Source organism: Bombus flavifrons, chromosome 6 (assembly GCF_040668555.2).
Source record: "Bombus flavifrons isolate JBK064 chromosome 6, iyBomFlav1_principal, whole genome shotgun sequence".
NCBI lineage: Eukaryota > Metazoa > Arthropoda > Insecta > Hymenoptera > Apidae > Bombus > Bombus flavifrons.
Genome location: NC_138447.1, coordinates 13,335,606 through 13,359,330, shown reverse-complemented (window position 1 = coordinate 13,359,330; position 23,725 = coordinate 13,335,606). Strand labels below are relative to the sequence as shown.

Genomic DNA, 23,725 nt, shown 5'->3' with positions numbered 1-23,725 from the left:
ATCCTGATTTACATCGTTACAATGCGACAGCTTGTATAGCTGAGATCCCGTTGATAATTATCCAGACGAAATAAGCGAGATTAAAAAACTTACAAAGGGGAAAGATTTCTTTCTGAGATATTCGCGTATCGATCGAATCCTGCCACCGGAAGAAACAGCGAGAAATATTTAGGAACGTCGATGGCGGGCATCGATTTCAGGCCTCGGCGCACATTTTCTCGACGTACGGTGTATCAGACTCCCGGTGCAACAAATTTCTCTTTCTGTCCCTTGACGCGTGTATTTGTACCTCTATGTGTGCACGCTCTTAACTTCCGCCTTCGTGACTTTTTCATTTTCGTACAAAGCGCCTATCCGAGGCCATCTGCGAGCGTGCACAGACCTTCCCGCTCTCTTCCTTTCCTCTGGTCGCCGCTCCTTTTCCCTCCGCCTTCCTCTTGCGTACCGGAGTTCACCGCTGCCTTCCAGTTTCTTCGAACGCGAGCTCATTTCTCCCGTTGCTGTGTATTTTGATACCTTCGCGGCGAGCTCGATGACGAAACAGGTGACGGATCATCATCGGTGGAAGCTCGTTCATTGTAAGAAAAGGAAGACGAAAGAGAAAGCAGGAAAAAGGTTCGCGTTTTAACGGTTTGAGATGGATACCGTTCGCGAGAAGGAAACTTCGTTGACATTCGTTTCGAGATTCGGTGTTAACTTCAGACATGATCTGGCTGTTGTTAAAAAAAAGTTTCAGCAAGGGTGGCGAAAAGAGATTCAAGGGGAAGACGAAGAGAGTACTCTCGATCGAGTTTAGCTCGTGAAGTAGTTGGTAAAAATGCATCCAGTGGAACCTTAAAAGCATCAAGACGAAGAAACAGGGAAGAATTTTATTCAATGCTGTAGATCTAAAATTTCTAAAATTGTCAGCTATACGTATATCTCCTATTTTAACGATGCTGAACATTTTGCATCCATGGAGTGGGCATGTATCTAGTAAAGTTTTACAAGGATACAGAGGAATAAATCGTTCCACCTAATGTTACAAGAGACTATAATAAAGTTACTATATTTTCCATGTTAGTGGCGTTAAAAATGTCATATCCATAGTTTTTTTACATCGTCGATTTTCTTGTTTCTCTTCGATGGAAGGATAAAAAATCAAAGCAACAAAGCGAATTTATTCGACGTTTTTAAAAAACTAATGGAAACGAATCGTATATAAAACTTTTACATCAAATTTCTACATAATTGGGTAGGGAAAAAACAAAATCGTGTATAGGTCGACCAAGAGCTGGTTAATTGTCGGAGCGTACCCGTAACGGATCAGCGTTAATTGAGATTTTTCCTGGAAGCGAGCTGTTCGTTTGATGTCGGCTGCAACAATATCACCGGCAGATAGGTATATACGTACGTATACACAGCGAAATTAATTGAGATACACTGGTGGTGGCATAAATCTACTTGAACTTCGCAGAAACCACTGCTATGCACGCAACTCTTCACCCGGCGTGCCTCGGCCATAGTGAAACGAATGGTCACGGAATTTCGTAGAGGTATGTCGTTACATTAAATAGAAACCATTTCGTTAACGACACCGAACGATTCTCTGTGGTCTATTAATACGATCGACTGCGTTGAATGGTTCGAATTCCACCGAGCGAAATCTCCACGCCCTTAATTTCGCGCCTAATGTAAAATTGGTCAGACATCGGCCGATCGCTTCGATAAATTCTTGAAACGGTGCGCGTTAATCGCTTAACGTACACGCCAGGCAAACGATGCGGGCTCTGCACCAAATTATTAACGGAATCATGAATTTCGCAATACAAAGATGTCGACAGATTTAAGAGGAAAGTACGCGGGTTTCGATATTTCAGCGCCTATCAGAAGCATGCATGAATTTATTAACCCTAGAAATCGCGATTGATCCGATCTGAAATCGTATAACTATCTGCGTTCAAAATGCAATATATTATATCTATATTGGCATTGACGGAAATCGATGATTTTATTCAGCACTAATTCCGTGATTCTAAAAGTTTCTGAATAAGCTACGATCCGGTTAAAAATTTAGAAAGCTTCTTTATAGAGTCGTATATTTATCAAGCGCTTAACACGTACCGCATATCGACAGCGTTGATGTCACACTATCGATTTATCTTATTTCGGCAGCCGTAATTACCGATCGAAGACATTTTCTAATAAAAAATAATTCTTTCCAACTGTTGGGAATAATGATAGATATAAGAGAACAAAGTCTTAATTTATCGGTAAATCGATTTCGACCAATGATACCTACGTTTTGTGTTATTTTTTCCCTGTATTTGGAATTTCGGTTAAATATCGAAGGAGTTGAAATTCCTTCTGCACGTCATACTTTACTAAGATAAGATATTTCATCGTGTAAGCATCTCTACGAATTTTACGTAAAATTTGATACCGCAGCATAGATTTTAAGTCAATCTCCGCAGGGTTAAAATAATCTCACACGAATTTATCCTCCGATCAAGGGGCAGTCTATCCATCTAACTCTTCGAGCAAAAAAAAATTAATTCAGTTCTCAGTTCGACCAAGATCGTATTCCAGCCACTTGAATCTGCTCATCGCTTGACACCATAGATTATACACACCGCAAACAGACTTAACCCGATTTCGCCTGCTTTAAAATCGCATCAGGAAACAATGGCTTGTGTCCCATACGCGTTTATATGTATGAGAGCGAGCGATCGCCGCGACAAAACACGGACGGAGCGGCGAACGAAATAACAAGCATCGACATTACGCTTAACGCTCAAAGAGACCGTGAAGAGCGTGTGACAGCGTTAATCGAGGAAACAGGGAAAAACACCTGTCCCCGGCGATACGTCCGCGCAAAATCGCTTTGGAAAACAGGCTCCATCGCGGACCACGCGTTTAACACAATCTCGTCATTGTCGGTACTCGCGCCTGTCGTTGCTAATAACGATTAGTCCCCGCCGGTTTCTCGTATTCCTGGGTATAAATTCGGTAATGTCAATCGATGTTGATCAGTACCCAGGCTGGATAATAATATCGACCAGATCGTCGAAATGGTGGGAACGCATCGATGGTTTTGGGGGTAGATTAACGGTGTCGCGTGGCGAACGACTAGCCGTACCCTGGCTCGACGTTGATTTCCGTTGTCATCGAAAATACAAGGGCGAGGACGAGGTATATCGAATCGATTAGCATCAACGGGAAAGTAATTAACATCGACGAACGTTGGTCCGGTCATGCGGACGATGTTCAATACGAAGGAATCTAATTACGACTCTTGACGGAAACGTTGTTGAAAAGATGGTCGGAAGCAGGGGAGTACAGGGGAGCCGCGTCGACGAAAGAAAGCTGTTCTCGAAGGGAGAATCGGATTTTTATTCTTGCTGTTATTCGATCGTTACACCAGAAGGAGGGGAACGGTGTAGCTCTCGCGTCGATTGCCGATGAATTGGCAAACGATTCGATAATTACCGCGAAACTTTGGCGACAAGTTCCTCTGTCGGGCTCGACAGGAAACGGAGACAGCGGCGAAGGCAAGAAGAGGATGGAAAAGGAGAGGGATCTCGTTCAGACCCCGTTCAGCGACGGCTCGTCGGCTTATTTTCCGAATGCAAATGCCCGGAATAATCCATATTTTACGTCAAGATGACACCGCGTCGTCGTCTTGGCTTGGGGGATAGCTTTTTCTCCTCTCGTCCTCTCTATCGTTCTTCTCGCTGCCAGTCTTTCTTCTTGCACGCGCTTCGCTCTCACGAAAGAGGAAAGTTTATTCGCAAAGTTTTCCAAGAGTTTCGTCGCCTTTGCCGGAGAGAAGAGACGAACTCGGCCGCGAGACTCGACGCGCCACGGTTGACCTTATCGGTGCCGTTAAACGAATTTCTTATTTGCGAGACGCATCGCTTTCGAACGCGACAACTTCCGCGCCGGTGGAGGAACGCGTCGCGCCGACGCGATGGAGTAGTTCCGCTGAACGGACGTAACGAAGTCAAAGGTGCAAAGTGTTGAAAACTCGGATTAAAGAGCAGAGTACCCCGTTATGAAGAAGCTGTTTCGAAAGGCACCGGATCACGCTGAACGTTGTCACGGCTTCGAAGCTGTTCGCTTTCGAGTAATCCCGTTCTCGAAACTAGATTAACTAACTACAGTAAAATAATGTTGTTTTATGCTAATAATAATGCTTTATCATTTATTTAATTACAAATTCGACCACTGAAACCTGCTTACCAATTACGCTGTTAGCTCAAGGCGGTAATGCGACGTATATCTCTTTTTTTAAGTTCTTTTACGTTTGAAGTTGGGGATGTTAAAGGATCTACAGTAACAGCAAGTTTAAAGAAAGCTTTCGAGATGATACGGTAAAAGGTATCGCACGCCAGAAGGCTGGTCTCAATGGATACAATTGCGCTAACTAGGCTTTCATGAAAGCGAGTTTTAAACTTTCACGTTTCTGCAGAAACGCACAACTTGGGCAAGTTTCCGCGATTCATCACGCGCTTCTGCAGCTCTCTGCTCCCATTCACGATAAACTGGGGCTTTGACCGAAGTCGTTGACACGCCTTGCGTGAAATGCAAAACCGAAAACATACAAGATTTCCTTCCTCGATGGCTTTCGTTGTTATGAACCGTTGTTCAACCACGTGTAACATTCTAAATAAAACGAAATGAAAACGCATGCTTCTACCAACAATATACAGTACAAGTCCTTTAAATCGAGCTATTCACTGCGTATTGTTTCTTTTCGCTGCAATTTTTATTATCTCCCATATCGCGCATGAATTCTAGAAAATATTTTTTCGCTAAAAGGTCTAAGCAACATTTCACGCAAAGACATCTAATGTAAAAATAGTCGATGAAAATTCTATCTCGTACTGTATTCAGATTTCATGAAGTTTATAATTCTGATTTTTAATCTAAGTTATTTTAAAACTGTTATTATCGTGTAAAATCGTATTTTCATGTGATTAGCATTAAATCAACATGCGTCCAACAAGTTTTCATAAAACTAACGATGAATTTCAAACTTTAATTGCGCCTAATCGACAAGTACAGTGTGCCCGTTACTGATCAGACATCAATTTGTTAGTATCCCATTTTTCCTCCACTATATCTTCTTGACTCTCGCTATGAGCATCGTGCTACCGAACGAAAGTTTATCGACTAATATGAACGAGAAAGTTGCTCGTATTGTTTGTTATTTTAATGAAGAACCAGCGGAATGGTATTGTACGAGGAGCCCCTAGAGCGTGATTTGTTACCTGCTAACAGAAATTTATTATCGAAGAAACTCGACTCAGCTTAAGTATTCGAGTACCGTACACGGAACGTTGCGCGCAACATCTCGTTTTCCTTTTGGAAATTTATTCTGTTAATCAATGCGGATTTTGAATGATAATCACCATATATACATATTCATCTCGGACGAGAGTAATCAAAAATAAAATAAAAAAAAAAAAAAAATAGGAAGTCAGTAAATCTTGGAAAAGGTATAAGAGGTTTAAAAGCTTAATAATCAAACAAAAAACAATGCTTTTAAGCAAAATATATAATTCAAAGGAAAAGGAAGGAGAAGAAAGGAGAGAAGCAGAATATCGAGAAATAATGTGCAAAGATTACATTAAAGTAATATGGAATGGACAAGAATGGAGCTTTGAAAACATAAAAGTTCGCAAATTAAATTTAGCTACAGGAAATATTCGAGAACTTGAAACTTCAGTAATTTAAAAATGTGACATTGTGAGTTTTTAAATGAAATGTTACAAATATATAAATTTCAAAGTTTTGGAATTAAAGAGTCTGAAACTCGAAAAATTTGAAAATTTGAACACGCGAAAGTTAAAAAATTTGAAAGTTTGGTAGTTTGAAAATTCTAATACTTGAAAATTAAAATTTTTTAATTTTTCCTCGGTGTAAAAAATTTCATCTTAATAACGATAAATTAACCAAGACATGATTGCAAGTGGGATGTTACGATCGAATTAAAAACTGCAAAACTTTCGAGCTATAAAAATATCCAACACACATTTGCAAAAGAAGAAATTCAATATCTCAGAGAGGAACGAAAGCTTTTAAAGGAAAGCAAAGGGAGTAAGCCTTGACGAAGAAAACCGTGGCATGATCGCAACGTCGATTTCGGCGCACGGTTCGAGTAACGCGACCTAAATTTTCGCTTTGTTTATGTTCCTACCTATATATTTCCGCGGCGTGTTGCTCGCGAGGAACGTCTCCGTGTTTAACTTGGAAATAAGCCACGGGTATCGACGAGAGAATCCGTCGTGTCGCCACGGCGCTTATTGTTCGAAAACGTGATTGCACACATGAAGCGCTCACAACTTGCTAGGGCACCGTTTAGCGAGGTAATTGCCATTTTAATAATACACGCGAAGGGAAGAACCGAACTGGCGAAACTCACCGTGCATTTTGGATGGCGGAGAAAGTTGCTGAATTTGTCTTGGCTACTTGCCATTAGATGCATCTAAAGCCGGACAAATGTGTTACGAAACAGTATATGCGCCTATTTTAATTCAACGGAAATGCACGTTTTTCGTAATGGAAATAGTACTCGAGTAAATGATGGGTTTTTTTAATGGCATCGTGGCAGATAGGTGAGTCGAAGGGACGGTACAATATTCGTTTCATAATAGGAAATCCTTCGACCGTTTTTGCTTTGTACGTAACACGAAATCGTGACGGAAGTCAATTGCAAACTAAAAGTGGTTCTTCAGTTGTTCTCTGCTCTTAAAACTATTCTATAACTCTGCTAATAGGAACAACACACGAAGGCCTTTAAACAGTTTCACCTACCTTCTCACCGATCTTGCCCAAATTTCAATAATCACACACGTAACACACACATGTAACGCTTCTTTTCTCTTCACTGTTTCGAACGTCACGAGAGACTCGTTTGTAACCACCATTCGGAACGTGTCACATTATCTATACGGTAAAAAGATAAATACAGATTGTTTTAGATTTAAACGATGATGAACAGGTATGAGCACCATTAAACATTATGTGACAAGGTCAGATGGTGTCCGCCGCGTTAAAATCGTCAGGTTTAATAGGTGCCCTGCCGAGTAGAAATGGATCGAAACGAGGCGGTAATCAGAGCTTCGCGGCCGAGTTCGACGCTGCGCGATTGAAATAACAACGGTGTATTTTCTTTCAATTCGACCCCGGGGATAAGGTTTCGCGGTGCATCCGCGCACGCCCGACCTCTGACTGTATCTAAGGATCAAGAAAATCGTTTTTCATCGTCGCCAAGAGCCGGCTCACCCCGTGAAATTCGTTAATCCCGCCGCGGACACTTTCGGATCAGGCGAAAAAGTATTGCTTTCCTAACGAGATTTAAAATAAAAAAGAAATCAAACAAAAACGGGAGAAGACGTCAGGCTGTCCGAAACGATTGCAGTAAACGGCGGCACTATTGCACAACCACCATCGTAGCAGGCCACGATCGATAAGCTCGAAATAATTGCTTTATTCGTTCTGTCACAGATCCCTGATAATCCGTTAATCCAACAAATAATATTCGAAAATTTTCGCGGCATTATATCGTGGCGTTGCTATTAATAATTCCGCATTAACTACTATCCTTTCCATATAGCTATCGATGCAGCGCCAAAAACAAAACAAATCCCTCCTTTTACACGTTTCTCTTCGCGGCGTAGTAATTCGTCAACGAGCATTCCGCTACTACTACATTCCGTTTGGTTTCACGTTCGAATCTCGCTGATCGGCGATGATGTTTCACGGTGATTTCCAGCCGAACGAGAATGACAAACCATCGGACTGACGAGACCGGATCGGCGCGCGGCCTCGAAAACTGGCTCGTGGAGCCAATTAAAAGTTCGCGGCTGCCAGAGCCAATTACGTGCGCCAACCTACCATTGGAGAAAATGCTCGTCTCGCCGCGTCTAGGAGTGCGCGCGTACCGTCTTTCCGTGGGAATACGCGACAACGAGAAACGAACGTTCGTTCTAGCGTCGAGATAACACACGCGCTACCTGTTTCCAAACACTATGCCTAATCGCATGTTCATAATTAATCGGTTGTCGGGTATGGCATACGAGAGCTTAAGCGGCTCGAATGCAGCTGCGAGGTGCTCGTTCCAACAACGTGCTGGCGGAACAGGAAGATGGAGTGCCTGCGTCTGCCAGTCATTTAGCCCGCGTGTCTACTGCCAGTCATTTGCCAAGTTCGTTTTCAGACCAACGAAAAGAAAAGCCATCTCGTTCCAGTACGGATTGGTGGGACGAGCGTGTCGCGAGAGCTTGTTGCGCACGTTCTTGAACGTGTTACGCGTTTTACAGGTATGTGATATACGTGCGCGCGCACGTACGTGTTGCAGAATGATTTTGGAGGAACGAACGACACGACGCGACGAGAATTCCATTGGAAATACCGATTGCGCCACGTCTACGCATCTAGCTCCGAATTTGACGCGTCTACGATTCGTGGTCCACGCGATTCGTAGTTAAAAAAGAATTGTTTTTGATCTGGACTTTTATGTATAGACACGATCGTCTTACATAACGACGAATCGATAGGAAAGGATAACTGGTTTCTCTGTAAATTGGCAATAAAAACTAGCTATTATTATCTTCTATGAGAAAACTTCCAGCAGACAGAGATCAAAGCTGAAGTGAATACATTATAAAGGTTATTGGTTCATGTTCTTAGAAGCTTTTTTAAAAGCCACGAGTCCTTCGTAAATTATTACTTTTATAATAAACCCGCGTGATAAAAAGTGAATCTACGAAACCGCATTCTGAATACAAACGACCAGTGTTATTTTCCAGCAGAAAAATTACAAGGGATCAGCAGAGATCAAAGGTGGTATGAATCGATTATGAAGGTTGTTAGTTTGTCTTTGAAGAAGTTATTTCAGAGGATACGTACTCTCGTAAATTTATTGCTTTTAAATTAAGTCTGTAGTTTGAGAAGCGATTTATCTTCTATTAATAAAATTCTTACAGCAGAGGTTAAACGTGAGAGGTCAGACGAACCAGATTCCAAGAAGATTACCAAGATACACCTTCCGTTTTTGATAATTAAGTATTACCGAAATCGATCTCCTAAGGTGGCTCTCTTCGTCAAGGTGCATCGCTTTGACATACGATAACCGAAGCGACTCGAATCCTTTGCCAAATAATGTAGCGCGTAAACCAAATCAGATTTTCGACTAAGGCGAACTTCTGAACGTTTCTGGCACAGAATTAGTTTCCTGAATCTCGAGGTAGCTTCGCGGAAACGTTAACGAGTCGAATAAGAGCGTGTACGTTCACGTGGTCGGGTGCAGGCTCAATGATAATGGTGATGGATCGCGGTATTTATTTGCGAGTGACGCGAAAAATTATACGTCGCTGGGCGAAGAAGCGTTAAAAGGGGAAAAAACCGCGACAGAAACGGAGGAACAGAGAAAGAATTGCACGGTCTCGTAACATTTTTTTTCCTTTCCGCCATTTATCACACGGACGACGACGTGGTGGACGAGAGGCGAAGGGAAGAAGGAGCGCGATGTTTTACCCAGTTCTCGATGCCCCTTCGACCCTTGATCCTACTCGATTTCAAACTTCTGCTCTCGCAATACGTTATCTTTCGTTGACTTTTGATTTTCGTCGAGGATAAGTTTTAGAAGTGCTCGAAAACCTTGCCGAGTAGGTATAACTGTTACGAACTTTCTAGAGATGAAAGATAGTATGGAATATTAAAAATAATATTCGAAATAATAAAGAGATATACACTGATTTACGAAAATATTTCAACACTTGTATAAACCTTTCACGGATAGGTGTACCATGGGTTTCGTACAAAACATTTTCAAATTTTCTTAATATAGTAATGATTACGTTGGTAAAATTGCTCATTAATATGGACAATTAATTATTAGATAATTAGATCGTTAATTATTCATTATTACTAATAAGCTGCACATTAATTTTAATATGTACGTGTGTTTGCACCAAATAATTTGTAACTTCGAGATGTATATCCAGATTAGCTGCGAGTCTTATCAATATAAATGTGACAGTTGTGTTTTATTACAGTGCTAATGAAATTTCGAAAAGTTCTGTATAACATACATAATATATCCATAAACATTTTCTGTGGTTTCATCATTTCTCCTACTGGATTAGCCGAAGGGAAAGTATAGAGGTAGTCGCTTATTTACCCGATTTCATCACTCCGAACTCGCATCTGCTATCTCTGACATACAGAACATGTCATCTATCTATTCCATCTCAAATATGTATATCAGTTGTCTGCTTCTGGCGATATCCAACAATTTTTAACTCGGATTTTCTTAGGGACGCTGTTTCAAACAATTATTATCTCCAACTTGAAAATTGAAAATAAGAAGAACAACTAGTTTTCTACCCTTCTCGAATTAATTTATACACATGTACTCGTTCACGCAGCACAAACGTGTATGTTTTGAAACATATAATCGGCCCTGGCTAAATTGATAATTAGAGTCGTGTACGACACAACCATCGAATTACGATTTATTTTTCTCGCGAATTTCAGTCTCCGATCCGTGATGTTCGGGTCTCGCGTAACTTCCGGTGTCTCGTGGCACGCCTGACCACGTTTCACCACCTATCTTTCCCCTTTACGTCCCCGGGACCGAGCGCCGACTTGAACCGCACGTTGTGATTAATTGGAACACATTGCACCTGGGAATCGCAGGTGTAATGAAAGATAATCGTTCCCGTCCGCTCGCCCTTTCGCCGCAGTTACATCGCCACCGACACGAAACCCACGATTCCCTATTAAAAGTATTGCAATCACCGTGGAAATAATGGCGCCTGGAGACGCAATGAAACTGCTGCCATGAGAATATAGATTACAACGGAGATTGTAATAGTCTTCCCTTCGTTCTTTGATGTGATTTATGGCAAATTTTGATTGGAAAATTGAACGATGTTTTTAAAACGAATCGCTAACCTTGCCACACGTAAACCATAACAAAGTTTTATATACCGAATACGAATATAAAAAACTGAATGCTCTACTCACGAAAGTAAGTAGAAATATGCCTTAGATTTTTATAAAGATCGATAGAGACATACTTTAGTTTACTAGTCCTGATATTTTGTTATCAGAATAGTTTTCATCTTTCCACTTTCATCTTATAAAATGGCTCAAAAGTATAAATAACAAGCTGATACCAATCTCCTAGAAATAGCTAAGGCAAACACGAGAAAAATGAAGACATTCGATACTTCGTCGTAATATCCTGAAGTTAAAAAGACAGACTTTCGATTCGTTAATGTTGCAACTTTCTAAGATTTAAAATCTCATCGTGGACCAATCGCAGCTGATTAAATAGTTCCGTAATTTAATGATCGATATAAGACATAGGCCCCTGATGTGGAGTGATATAGTAGTGTCGTTGAGCTGACATAATACTTAAAAGATGGCTGCGGAAGTACGGTTATGAGAGGAAAATAAACTCGGCCATCAAGAGAATCCGATATCGAAGCTATAGCGAATAAGATTCCCTTGCTCCAAATCCTCTCACTATTTACGTGAAATGCGAGAGCGATGATATTTTTTCTATCCTCTCATCTTTATGGGACACCTCTTCCGCGTGAAATCTGATCTTAAATAACGCAGTCGACCCTCGTCTTCTATATTTCACTGTCTTTTATACTTGTTTCTCAATGCTGGATCTTTCGCTGCGTTTCACACGGTGATAAGAAAATGATATCTACTTTTAATTTTCAAAACTATGGAGACTAGAAATAGAAAGGAACAAATTGCATGATTTGGATGAACAGAAATCGAATTAATAGCGAAGCGAAATGTGAGTATATGAACAACTTTGATCAATTAAGTTATCTAGTGATTCAGCATGGTAATTAAAATACTAGACCCATATGTTAAATTTATATACATTCTACTGATAACGAGAGATTAATATTGCACGCAAGAAACACGGAAAAAGCTCTATTGTCTAGATAATCCACTAAGGTTCGAGCAATGAAACAATGTGTAAAAGTTTCGTCAGGTTAGAAAAATCTATTACAACAATAGACGTATTACAGGAACCCATTGCACAAATTCGAAAGTATAAGAAGAATTTTTATAATTTCAAAAATATAGTTTACCACGTGCCTGTGACAGATAATCTGTAGAAATATCTGTAAATTTTATAAATTTGTAGAATTTATGTGGAAGCAAAAGAAACAAACGTTGAACGGATTCGTGAAATTTCCTTTCGTAAGCGTGACATTAATGCAATAAAATTCAAGAATGTATGTTGATTAAAAAGGACGCGCAAATAGAACGTTCCATTAACGTAACTCTAAAACGAAAATACCCAATTCCAATCCTTCTCCCGGCGACGACAATGTAAACTAATCCTTGTTTCCGAAAATGCATTGATTCCTATGTTAGGAATACTTAACACGATAGAAACCGCAAGAACTCGAATCGATGTGTCGTACATTGTTTGAAAAAGAATGGCGCAATGGATTCTTTGTAAAAGAGGCCAATTTCATGGCTTAACACCAAACGTGGCCATATTGTTCGTTGCGTAATTGGCCATAGACGACGGATTCATGAGCGCGAGAATTCGAATTCGCCGTTGGCTTTATCGCGCGTGGAGTAATACGCGGATTAAGAGACCGCTAATACTTCGCGCGGAATTTCAACGCGTTTCGGTTTACACGAGGTCTGTCTCTTTGAAGCGCGGCGGCGGCGTCGTGAAACGTAATTAAACTGCCGGAAGCATGGCGTAAAAGGCACTGCCACTCACCTCAATCTGCTGTGCTCCGAATGCGGCGACTCCTCGGGCGATTTGTAACTGTTACCGGTCTGAAAATCAAAAAGACACTTGTTAGAAACAGCCTGCTTTTCTGATCGTCACTTAACACGATCAAAACACGCGTTAACTTATAGAAAAAATAATCACAAAGTCGCGATAACGTTTCGTAGAGTTTTAATATTTGTGAAAATGGTAAAACGTCGAGGTGTGATCAAGGAAGTTAGAACGGTGATACAAAAGAATATTTGTGTAAGTAACGCTGATTCAAGAGTAGACAAGTTCGCGGCGAGCGTCGAGTAAACGCTCTTCCTCAATGTCTGACTAGGACGATCGTATTCTACTTGTTGAATTAGGACTTTCCGGACGGTGTACTATTTCTCTGTCAACTGAGCCTTTTTGATCATCGATGTATATTGTTCTGTGTACCTTAACGTGTATAGAGCTGACTATATAACTAATGGAGATTTGAATAACATTATTCATCATTAACTCCCTGTCCTACGATTTACTTACTTGGTACTTAAGTCAGTGTTATTTATCGCTACTGTAACACCCTGTCAGATATGAAATATGGATAAATCGAACATAATCATTAATAACTTAGCTAGACTAATTACTTCATGAATCGTAGATGTTCTTCCTAATAAACCAAGACTTCTTGTAAACAGCATCGGCCATTAACTCACAAAACGTCTAGTTTTTCAGTATTCAACGATACCCGCAATAGAATCATTCATTACCAATGCATCACGACGGTGTCGTCACGAGGTGACCTAGTCTCGTTGTCGCGACGCCGGTTTAATTTCGTCAGAATTACGTCACAATTCGGTCGCGGCGCGAACAACTCTCATTTCGATGTACGCGAAATAATATTCGCCGAAGCGGCTCAAGCTATTCCCTGCGCGGCGAGGTCGAGCGACCGACGGAAATCGCGCGATAAATCGTTTCCCACCGTCGTTGACGCCATCGGCCGGCAATAAAGCTACTAAAGAAGACAGACGATATAAATTTCCGAATCATGGTCCGTGGACTCGTATTTCCAAACCAATATTCTGCTGAATATCGAATTTATAGTTAACGTTTCGTACCTTGAGCAGCACATCGTGCGTTTCGAATCGCGCTCGATCGTGGCAACAAATGAAATCCAAGAGAACGCAGGATAAACGGGGAGCCAACGAGAATTCATATCGATTAAAAGGTGAAAACTGAGAAAAAGAAAGAATAACGGGTAAAGGAGAAGGAAAGAAAAAAGAAATTGAGGAAACGAGAAAACGAATATCAAAGAGAGAAATACCGAACTCGTATTCGCAGATGGAGATAGCTAATAGGTTTCCATCGAGCCGATTCCCGTTGTAAATTTCTTCGTTAGAGCGGCACGATTCGACGTTTGTACGGAGAGCAAACAGCAAGGCGCGCGCGCGTTATCGACGATGCAATTATATCGGCGATCGACGGGGCTTCCACCGTGCCACCAGTTATTAGCAGAATGATACAATTATCTCGGAAGCGATTAGTCGACTCACGACACGAGCCGGTGCAACTCGTCCTTTGCCTCTTTCTCCGTGTACCGATGAAATTTACGTCGCCTGAAAATGGCGGCAATTAGCCGTCAACTTGCGAGAAGAACTTTCTTCTTTTCGTCCTATTTTTGTACCCTCTCTGAATTTCGATCGGTCTCGTCATCGTCCCTTCGTCACTCGTACGATCGAGTTACCTAGCAGAATTCGAGGTAACTAAATCGGAACAGCAACATCGCAAGAGCAGAATCGGAAAAGCAAAATCGGAACAGCAAAATCGGAGCGAGCTGCGATGTTTTTGAAATTGCGGCGACGATACGGAATCGCGTGTAACGCCGACAGTATTAATCGTTATGGAAATATACGCGTGAGCACAATGGTGATGGCAAAAGGCGAGCACGGGCCGCCGGGCCGTTCACGCGATATCGCACCACTGACAATAATAATTGTTTCGATTCAGACGGAAATTGAATAGCGGGCGCGGGTATTATTAAAGGATTGTTCACGTTGGTAGTTACGCCGCGTCGTTATTACAAGTTCAATCTTTCGCTAATTGGCAGATGTGCGCCGCGTGTAGGTCCCGTTCCCCGACTGTTCTCCATTGTATCTAAAGCGAGTTCGTGGTCACGTTCTGAGAGAGAAGAAGGAAAGTGGACACAATGGTCTTTCGCAATTCAAGAAGACAAGGAACTTATATCGACAGCTCCGTCGGATATTTTAGGAATAGATGATGCTTGAATGTATTGGACGCATGTATGTATGTGTATGTGTGTATCTGGAGTAGCGTGATGTACAGGATACTTTTTTCTTCGAAGGAAAATATTTCAAAGAAAACGAAGAATACTGAATCTAAATATTTATATTTGATCAAATTGTCTAACTTTCTTTCGATTTTATAATATCGCGTTGTATTACAACGAAAACGCTCACCTTCCCACCCGACGTTCCAACCTTTCATTCTGCAGGTGTTTTGCTCCCAGGCCATTCATACGAAGCGAAATTCACGTTCTTCCAGTGATACACTGTTGTTCACGCGACTCACCATTATTTTCCTCCCCTTGACTATTTCACTCGAATTTTAAACGTACTCCCTCTATTCATCGGCGACTTTCGCGCAATTGTACACGAGCCGTGGCGATCTGGCACGATCGACTACCTCTTGGCACGAGAAACACTGCCAACTGTTCCTTCAGGAAGAGAGGAACACGCGTCTAGGAAGAAACTCGACGCGTGACTGAGGAAGAACAATTAGGAAGTCACCAAAATATATCTCTGATGGGACGCGTTTAATTTTGAAATAAAGCTTACGGCATCGTAGATGAACTCTTGGAAGAGTTTGGTAACTTACGAAGGCATCAATTTTGAAATAAGGTTAATGCGAGATTAACGTATAAGATATATGGATAACGGACTTCTTTCAACTAATTTTTATCCACGATAATTTATAATCCTTACTTTAGTAAAGGAACGATTGCTCAATTTGTTAATGAACATTTTAAGGTACAATAAGAAACCTTCATTAATTTTCCTCATTCTGCGATCTCCTTCAATTTATAAAATTGATAAATAAGAAACTATTATAATTTGTATTCTTGCCCCCTTTTTAGTTAGATACGTCAATGTCATCCGATAGAAATCACAATAGTTCATTGCATCAAAGAACTCAACTTACGACCTTTGATCACTTTGACTGCGTTAATCGCATTAAACGCCAATAAATTGTATGTTTAATAAATTTTCTGATTCGATAGTCTCTTTTTGTTCATAATCCTTCTGCAAGTATAGTATTAATAGAACACTGTTATTCACAAACGACTTGTAACCGAATTGCATTCTAAAGGGTCATATATAATAATAATAATAATAATAATAAATAATAATAATAATAACGTCTCTCTTAGACCATTTTACATCTTATCACAAACTGCTCCCTCTAATACACTTTATTCCAAAAACTTACGCTTACAGCGGAGAAAGGGATATAAAGACTAGATGACGAAACAGAAGAGCGTCAGAAAAGGGAAAACACGGAACTGCTACAAGGAATAGAGGTCTACGACACGAGTTAAACAATTTCAGACGCCTTCAGCATCCTCCTCGTTTGCCGTATCTGCTGTGCGCACGGCAATTTTCACTCGGAATGCATCGAGCAGCGTCTTCTTCCGGTAAATTCTTCTTTTCCGAGAGGACGATTGTCCAGGGCGATGAAATTCGGTGATTCCCTGAAAGGAGCACGAGAAATTCAATTTGTTCGCATATCACGTCGCTCTTGTCGACGATTTATCGCCCGTTCTGAATGGATTCCTGAGTGGACGAGTGACCGACTTGCGACGCGTGCTGCTACTGGCCCAGAATTAACGTCACGCGACGCGTCCGGTGCAACGTTTCACATTTTGCTTCTTTTTGGCGTCGCGGTGAGGAAAATTTCGCAGAACTGTATATAAATAATACATATGCTCGTACAAGAACGAATAATATTGTTAAATAATTGTACCATTAAAGTGATTAGGTAGTGAGAAGTAATACGTGAGGTTCGACTGAGACGGTATATCGAGATCGTATAATCCAGACTTTTTACGAATGTTCTATCAACTTTTTGTACTATGCTTGTCTCTTCTATGAAAATTGCTTCCCGTATTATTTTCGCAGGCTAATAAATTTATATCTATAGCTTGTTTCGAAACAAAATATTTAGTTTCGAAAAATTTTAATATGGAAGTCTGCTGGGATTATTTGTCGGTCGTGTTACGGATATTTTCGGTGTGCACAAAATTAAAAATCTACTTCCTCGCCAATTAAATGATCGATAAATTCTACGTAACAACCCCTAGCTATGAAAATAGAACAGCACACCGTTTCTTCATCCTACCACAAAAATCTCCACTTCATTTTCGTCGAAAGCACATCCTTTACACTTCTACCTCGACAAAGCAGTCCTTACAGCATTAATCTATCATGACCCCTCAACGTTGCACGATGGACAAAGATCGATCAGCGTCCAATCTCGACGCTGCTTTGCATGCCAGGGAACCGGTAGTTCGAAAAGAACTACAGAGAACAGGGAATTTTAATAGGGAAGTAGTCAGAGAGCAGAGGTAAGCGGTAATGCGAATTGTACGGACGGAGCTTTGGTAGTCCATCGAACAGCAAGGTTGTAAGCGCAGGCTTAGAGTGGATGCGGAATCAGCCTAATCACCCGGAAGTGTCGCCACTGTTCACCGCTAATCCGATCGCAGATGTTTCTCTCTCCATTCAACCCTCTGTCCTTCTGTTCGCTCTTTCTCTTACGTTCTGTCCCTTGCTGTCTGTTAACCGTTCCCTCGTGTTCACTCCATTTCACTCTCTCTCTCTCTCTCTCTCTCTCTCTCTCTCCATCATTTCCTTTCTCTCTCCATCTACCGCTCCCTATCTCAATTCTGTCCCTTTCCTTTCCTCTATCCACCATCGTTCTGACCACAGTGTTTGTTTGCGGCTGCGTTAGCGAATCCTAATCGCGGTTGGTCCGTTTTCGCCCTAAATCTGTCATTGCGTGAGACCGGACCGCTTGAATCGAATAAAACGCGCTACCATGTACGAGCTGTTTGATCTTCTCGCTCGGTTGTGTTTCTCCCTCGCGAGAAAATCGTGATTTTCGACGTGCATGCTCGATGTCCATCCCGATTGGTATTTGCTGCTCGTTGAATCTTTCATTACGATCGATCGACTCTGGATGATGGAGGGTGAAAAGACTCGAGAGGACGGTATTTTCGAGTATGGATATCCGTGCTCGTTAGAAGTTGGCGAACACAACGGTGGATCTGTTTATTCCAGAGAAATACATTGCACGCGGGAACGATTGTATAAACAAATCCGACAATGGCCGCGTTTATTGTCGTACGAAACGAAAATCGCTTATGAAGTCTCATTAACGGTACACCCGCCGTCTGCTTTTTCACCTTCTACGAAATAATCGCGTAAAAATGTTCGAGGAAAGAATAATGGACGAAATAATCATATTCCCGTGTGTCGCGCGAAAAAATTATTCCGTCGCAAGCGGTAAACATCGCAGAAAAGGACGCGTCAAACGTCTGCTCGCGCACGATGGAGTTTCGAATGCTCGAAACGCACCAATGAGCGAAGAACGCGCGACCTAGAGTTGAGGAAGAATAACGTACTGGGGTAAAGTAAATGAGAGAAAAGGAAAAAAGTGAGAGAGGAAGGAAAGAGAACAGAAGCAAAGAGAACAGAAGCAAAGAGAAAGGGAGCAAAGAAAAAACGAAGCTACAAGAAAAAAGAAGTAAAGGAAATGCGAGGAAAATCCAACGGTACGTGTTCATACGCGGAAAGAAGAAAAAGGATTGCTCTTTCGCACTAGAGGAGGAGTAGCAGGAAAATATTTTTGAAGCGAAGAACGCGCGCGTTAGTAGGAGAGCCACTCTAATTAGCTTGGTATACGGGGTGGCTTTTTGTTTAATTAACACGCCCGTAGTAAACTACCCTTGTACCGCGTACCGAGACCTTCCTATCCTCTTCCACTCTTCCCCCGTTCCCTTCTCCTCGTTGCTCTCTGTGTGCCTGCAGTTTATGCTTCTTATTTTCTCCACCATCCCTCTTTACTTTCCAGTTCCTAGACCCCTTCGTTGCCTTCCGTTCGCTCCGCGATACATTCGATAGGTATTTGTTTGCTTAAAAATCTACGCTCAAGGGTATCGGGTTTAAAAAGTGATGCGTGAATGAAAAAAGTCGCGATGGAAAAGAGGCGCGACTTTTTTACATCGCACTGCCAACATCGCTTTGGCTCACCATCTTTTTCTCCTTTTTTTCCTCCTTTCAACCTTTTCTGCCTTTCTTTTCTACGTTTTCTCTCTCCTTCGTTTCTTTTTGTCCTTTTTAATTTCCTCCCTTCCCCCACCCCTCTCTCCTCTTTTTTCTTTCGTAGCACTCGTACCGACGTTGGTCCTCTCTGACTCTCTCTTTCGTTCGTTCGTTCGTCGGTTATTCTTTTCAACGGAACCAGGCGAGATCGCGTGTACCGTTGGCTTTAGCTCGCGGCATCGAGTAACCTTATATCCCTGGTGATATATCCATCGTGCAATTCTCTGTCTGTACGCTCAGCCCGAGAATGAATAAAATAAACCATACCTGGTAGCTGTCGAGTTGTTTGTCCACGACGCGACACGAGAATCCTTTCCACCAGACATTTCATCCCTTGGATACGCGGTAATTGCGTGCTTCTCGATTTAAAGGCAAATATTCGTTCCCTTCCTTGTACAAGGACAATTAACACGATAAATTACGAGAGATTATTAGGGGACGATCGAAACTTGTCTTACAATTAATAAGTTCTATCGGATAGCGTCTATTATCGAGCAATTTATTATCCGAGACACGTGCTGCTCTTACATCCCGGAAATCATATTAAATGTTCGTTATCGAGGTCGAGCTCTAGAAATGCGGTTCGACCTGAAAGGAACTGTGTATGGCCGCCAGCCACCACCGTACTTAGGATACGACCACGTTCATCTATGAAGTTTAAACGCTTGTTCATGCTGGCGAAGAGATGATCGAGTAATTCTCTTCGAGTCCGACTACTAGATTTGACTTTCTTCGTTGTAAGGGGCGAATAGTCGGGAAGAAATAGCATTGCGCATTTCGCGTAAAAACTAGGCCGAATACGCAAGACAAGCCGGCACGTTGTTTCGTGTCTGTTCGAGCAACGAGGCACATGATTCGGTTCTGTCTAGTCTGTACGTAGGTGGACGTTAGGTGCAGGTGGCGCAACGTATTTATAGCCGCTTCGTGACTGCTCTTCCTCTTCGCCGACAATACGCCGTTCCTCCTGCTTCTCCTGCAACTTCTGTCTGTTCTTCCCTTCCCTAACTGCTCGACCCAGTAGCTTTACCAGCCCTGCCTCACGGTGTCGTTTACTTCTCGCGAAAGTCCAGCCAGTCCAAAGCTCTCTGGTTCCTCGTGCAACGAATTCCGTTACGCTTACAAGGGGGAAACAGATCTCGAATTTTCCACGGGAAGTTTGTATCGGGAATTTCTTAACTTTGTAACTTGTCTCCTCTTATTATCCGCAGAAATAAAAAAGAGTATCAAATAGTTTTGCAATAGGCTGTAGATTGTATCTTATAATCGAGCTCTATTTTTTCAGCTTATGACTGCTATTGACTGACGAGTTGAATAAATTGTGCCTTCCCCTTGTGATTGCTACGTTCGGGCACGAGTGTTTTAGACGTTAAACCGATCAACTCTATTTTACATGAAATTCTCAATGTCAGTAGCCAGCTACACAATTAACGTTTATCATCTTTTATCAATACTACATCTGGAAGCTTTAGTTTCGAAAATGCCGCGATATCCATAAAAACTACAACCTCTAGAGAAGATGCAAAATCCTCTAATCACCGCCAATTATAATAATTCCAACTGACTTGTCCAATGTCTCTGTTGTGTATCAGATATCAAACAAGCAGCTTAAAGCAACGATACATCCTGCTTAGCGCGCCTCAAGTAATCCGTCAAAGCGGAGAAGATGGCAGGTTTCCCTCGGCATGTGGCTCGCAAAGAACTTTGACAAGATCCAGGTACGGCAAATGAACCGATCTAGCATTCAACGAGTAATTCCCGTGTCATGAATGGAATGTAACGCGGTTCTGTTAATAAGCGCCATGTATTTTGAGCTCGATGCGTATTTAGCTTAGAGAAGAAGTCTGGCGCGCGTTGAATCGCGTAAAAGCATGACGAAATCGCGGGAAGGGTTTTCGGTCAACACTTTTCCGTCAGGTCGGTTCGTCGGTATCAGATAACGACGCAGCTACTTTGAGCCAGAGACTCTGAAACCACCTAGCGTCGTTAAACCGTTAAACTCTTGTCCAAACTCGGCGAAACTCGTTTGCTCGGCAGCCACCGTTATCTCCTCCGCGGGATCTTCCTTCTTTCCGTCTAGCCCGCCTCTTGTCCCTTTTGTACATCCCTGTGCATCCACTCTCTCTCTCTCTCTCTCTCTCTCTCTCTCTCTCTCTCTTCTCCTGCGTTGCCGACCACTCGGCATCCTTTCACTTTGTTTCGATCTTCGTCGTCCCGTTCCAAAGAATTTGCCGCTTCTTCTATGGTGCTGATCTTGGAACTCGTTCACCATCACACTCCGAGCATAGTCTGTAAGCACTAGATAGCTTGGGATCGCTCCCGCAGATACGATCCAAGGATATGACTCGACCTGGTGAAAGGAATTACAGGATGGTTGACTGATTTTTTACTTGCGGGTAACGAGCAAAGTAAGTTTCAAGTATGTTTGATCTTTAGCGTACAGAGGATTTTCTCGATCGGTAATTTATAAGAATGGTTGCCAAAAATGGATTGTTGATTTAGGTTGAAACATTTACCTTATGTTTGGAAAGCGATTGGTGCTTTGCTTCAACTTGAAGGTACGAAGTATTGACCATAACATTTAGCGAATTTTTATCCGATGTAGAGTTCGATTGGTCAATCGAAGGATTTGGTTTGGCTGGAGTTAACCGGAGACAACTCCTTTATTTCAGCGATACGAATGCTGTTTAATTCGACGAATGAGGTATCGGGTGATTTCAGCAGATTTTCGTTCATCGTAGAATTTCGTCAAATTTCTATGTAAGACAAACTGAACAATTTTACAGATACCGTTAAGCAACTTTTGCTTGAAAAATTACGCTCGAAGTAGATACAAGAATACGTTTATGGAACAGGAGAGACGAGGTATTTGTAAACCGAGCTCCTCGAGAGCGAACTATAATGCAGCCGTTCACACGCAAGGGCACACGTACTCGAGGATGGAAAGGGCTAAAGCACACTTGACTCTAAGCTGGCAGTGACGACGATTTATCTTAGACGTATCCCCTATAGAGTGTCACGATCCCTTTTAAGTAGCGCATAGGTTGAGCCATTAAAAGGCAATGATCGATGATTCGCCGCGGTGCTGTTCCATGTACGCTATCCATTATACCAGCTGGCAGTATATCTATCCGACGGCTGGTACTCTAAAATTCATTCACCGCGTATAAGCACCGAAATGGCCGCGACAACCGCTTCAAATCACCGCGTGGCCCGGCCTGTTTTCGGGATTATACTCACCGTAAATTTGAAATTCCGAATTACGCCGTTGTTACGTCCGCGCAACGCCACGCTCGTGAATTTTCAACCAAGGAAACGTTTCCCGTCTTTACAAACTCTGACGGGCTTTAATATCAAACGACGTCGCGCACCAAATTACGGCTTGGTTGAAACAGAACCGACCATAGTTATCGTCCAATTTAACGATACTTATGGTATACTAAATTGAAAGGAAAAGGCAAGAGAAGAAAAGTAAACCGAAGTAATAAAGTTGTGCTTATGAATAAAGTCCATAATGGTGTATACACGTGTGTTCATCCTTTCTTCTTCATACACGGGCGGGTTATTAAAGGGTAACAATCGACGATTCACCGCGACGTCATTGGTCCCACGGGTTACTTCGCGCTGAATTCGTAATCAACGCAGGATCACGAAAAACATGCACAACGTATTACTAGCAGTCTTTCCGTTCCCTCCGTTGAAAAAGCTTCCCTTTTTTCTCTTGTAACGCTTACCATAAAACAACGGTTCACGGAAAGAGCAAAAAAGTATAACTAAAAAGTTAACCACAGCCTATGTCTCTAATAAAGATTCATCTTGCATGATGCACGCGAAATAGGTAACACGCCCCTAAATATTCAACCACCGACTTCTATGCTTTCTATCGACCACAAACACCCTTTCAAGGTAGACTTTAAAAACTTACACGATCGAGTTTCGATAATAGCTGTACGAATTTGCGGCCACGGTAACACGTGTCCATTTCCTTTAAGGATCGGCACGACTATCGATTCCTTTGTCGTTACGACGTAATGATGGAGGTAATGACGGTGATATCCGGATGGCTCGTGGTCGAGTCTGTGAGCAATACGACCTCTCGTAGTACAGGTCCGTAGAGGGGACGGAGGGCAACGATGGGACGGGACCTATCGAGGATGTAGAGGCGGGCAAGCTACGAGCCTCATAATCAAGCCACGTCACAATGGTATTCCTCTAATACATTCGGGGATCCCGTGTATTGGAGGGTCGTGCCACTGAATGGACTATCTGCGTGTCGTATACCGCAATATAGGACACGTAATATCAATGTTGAGCCCTTCAGCTGATTATTGCGCCAGCCAGCGCAAAGAGCGAGCCGGATTATACCCTTTAACGACGCGCGTTTGTACACGTCATCGTTCACCGCGATCCTGCGGTTGTCGAAATTGCTGTGTCCGTAACATCAGCTCCGCGTGCAACACTCTGTAATTTATGTTTCATCGTTTCTCCGATTCTAAGTGGATACAAAAATTGGAGTAAAAAAGGCGAAAGAGTGGAAAACGCGTTTAAGTAGATAAAAATGTTCATTGGTCAGACCATGCTATTCTTG

General features: G+C 42.1%; 1 protein-coding gene across 10 annotated transcripts in view; it reads right to left on the bottom strand.

Moving 5' to 3' along the window:
- The window catches only part of Scgdelta (sarcoglycan delta), a 218,882-nt gene that overhangs the window by 67,107 nt on the left and 128,050 nt on the right, over window positions 1–23,725 (bottom strand). For 7 of the 10 annotated variants that reach the window (XM_069114810.1, XM_069114809.1, XM_069114815.1 and 4 more), the window contains one exon: window positions 12,761–12,819. The exons of 1 other annotated variant lie outside the window; for it this stretch is intronic. In XM_069114810.1, coding sequence (XP_068970911.1) covers window positions 12,761–12,819 — 59 coding nt within the window. Of the gene's footprint in view, window positions 1–6,798; window positions 7,144–12,760; window positions 12,820–15,216; window positions 15,411–23,725 lie in introns of those variants that run through there. 2 more of the 10 variants (XM_069114818.1, XM_069114814.1) reach the window with 2 other exon arrangements.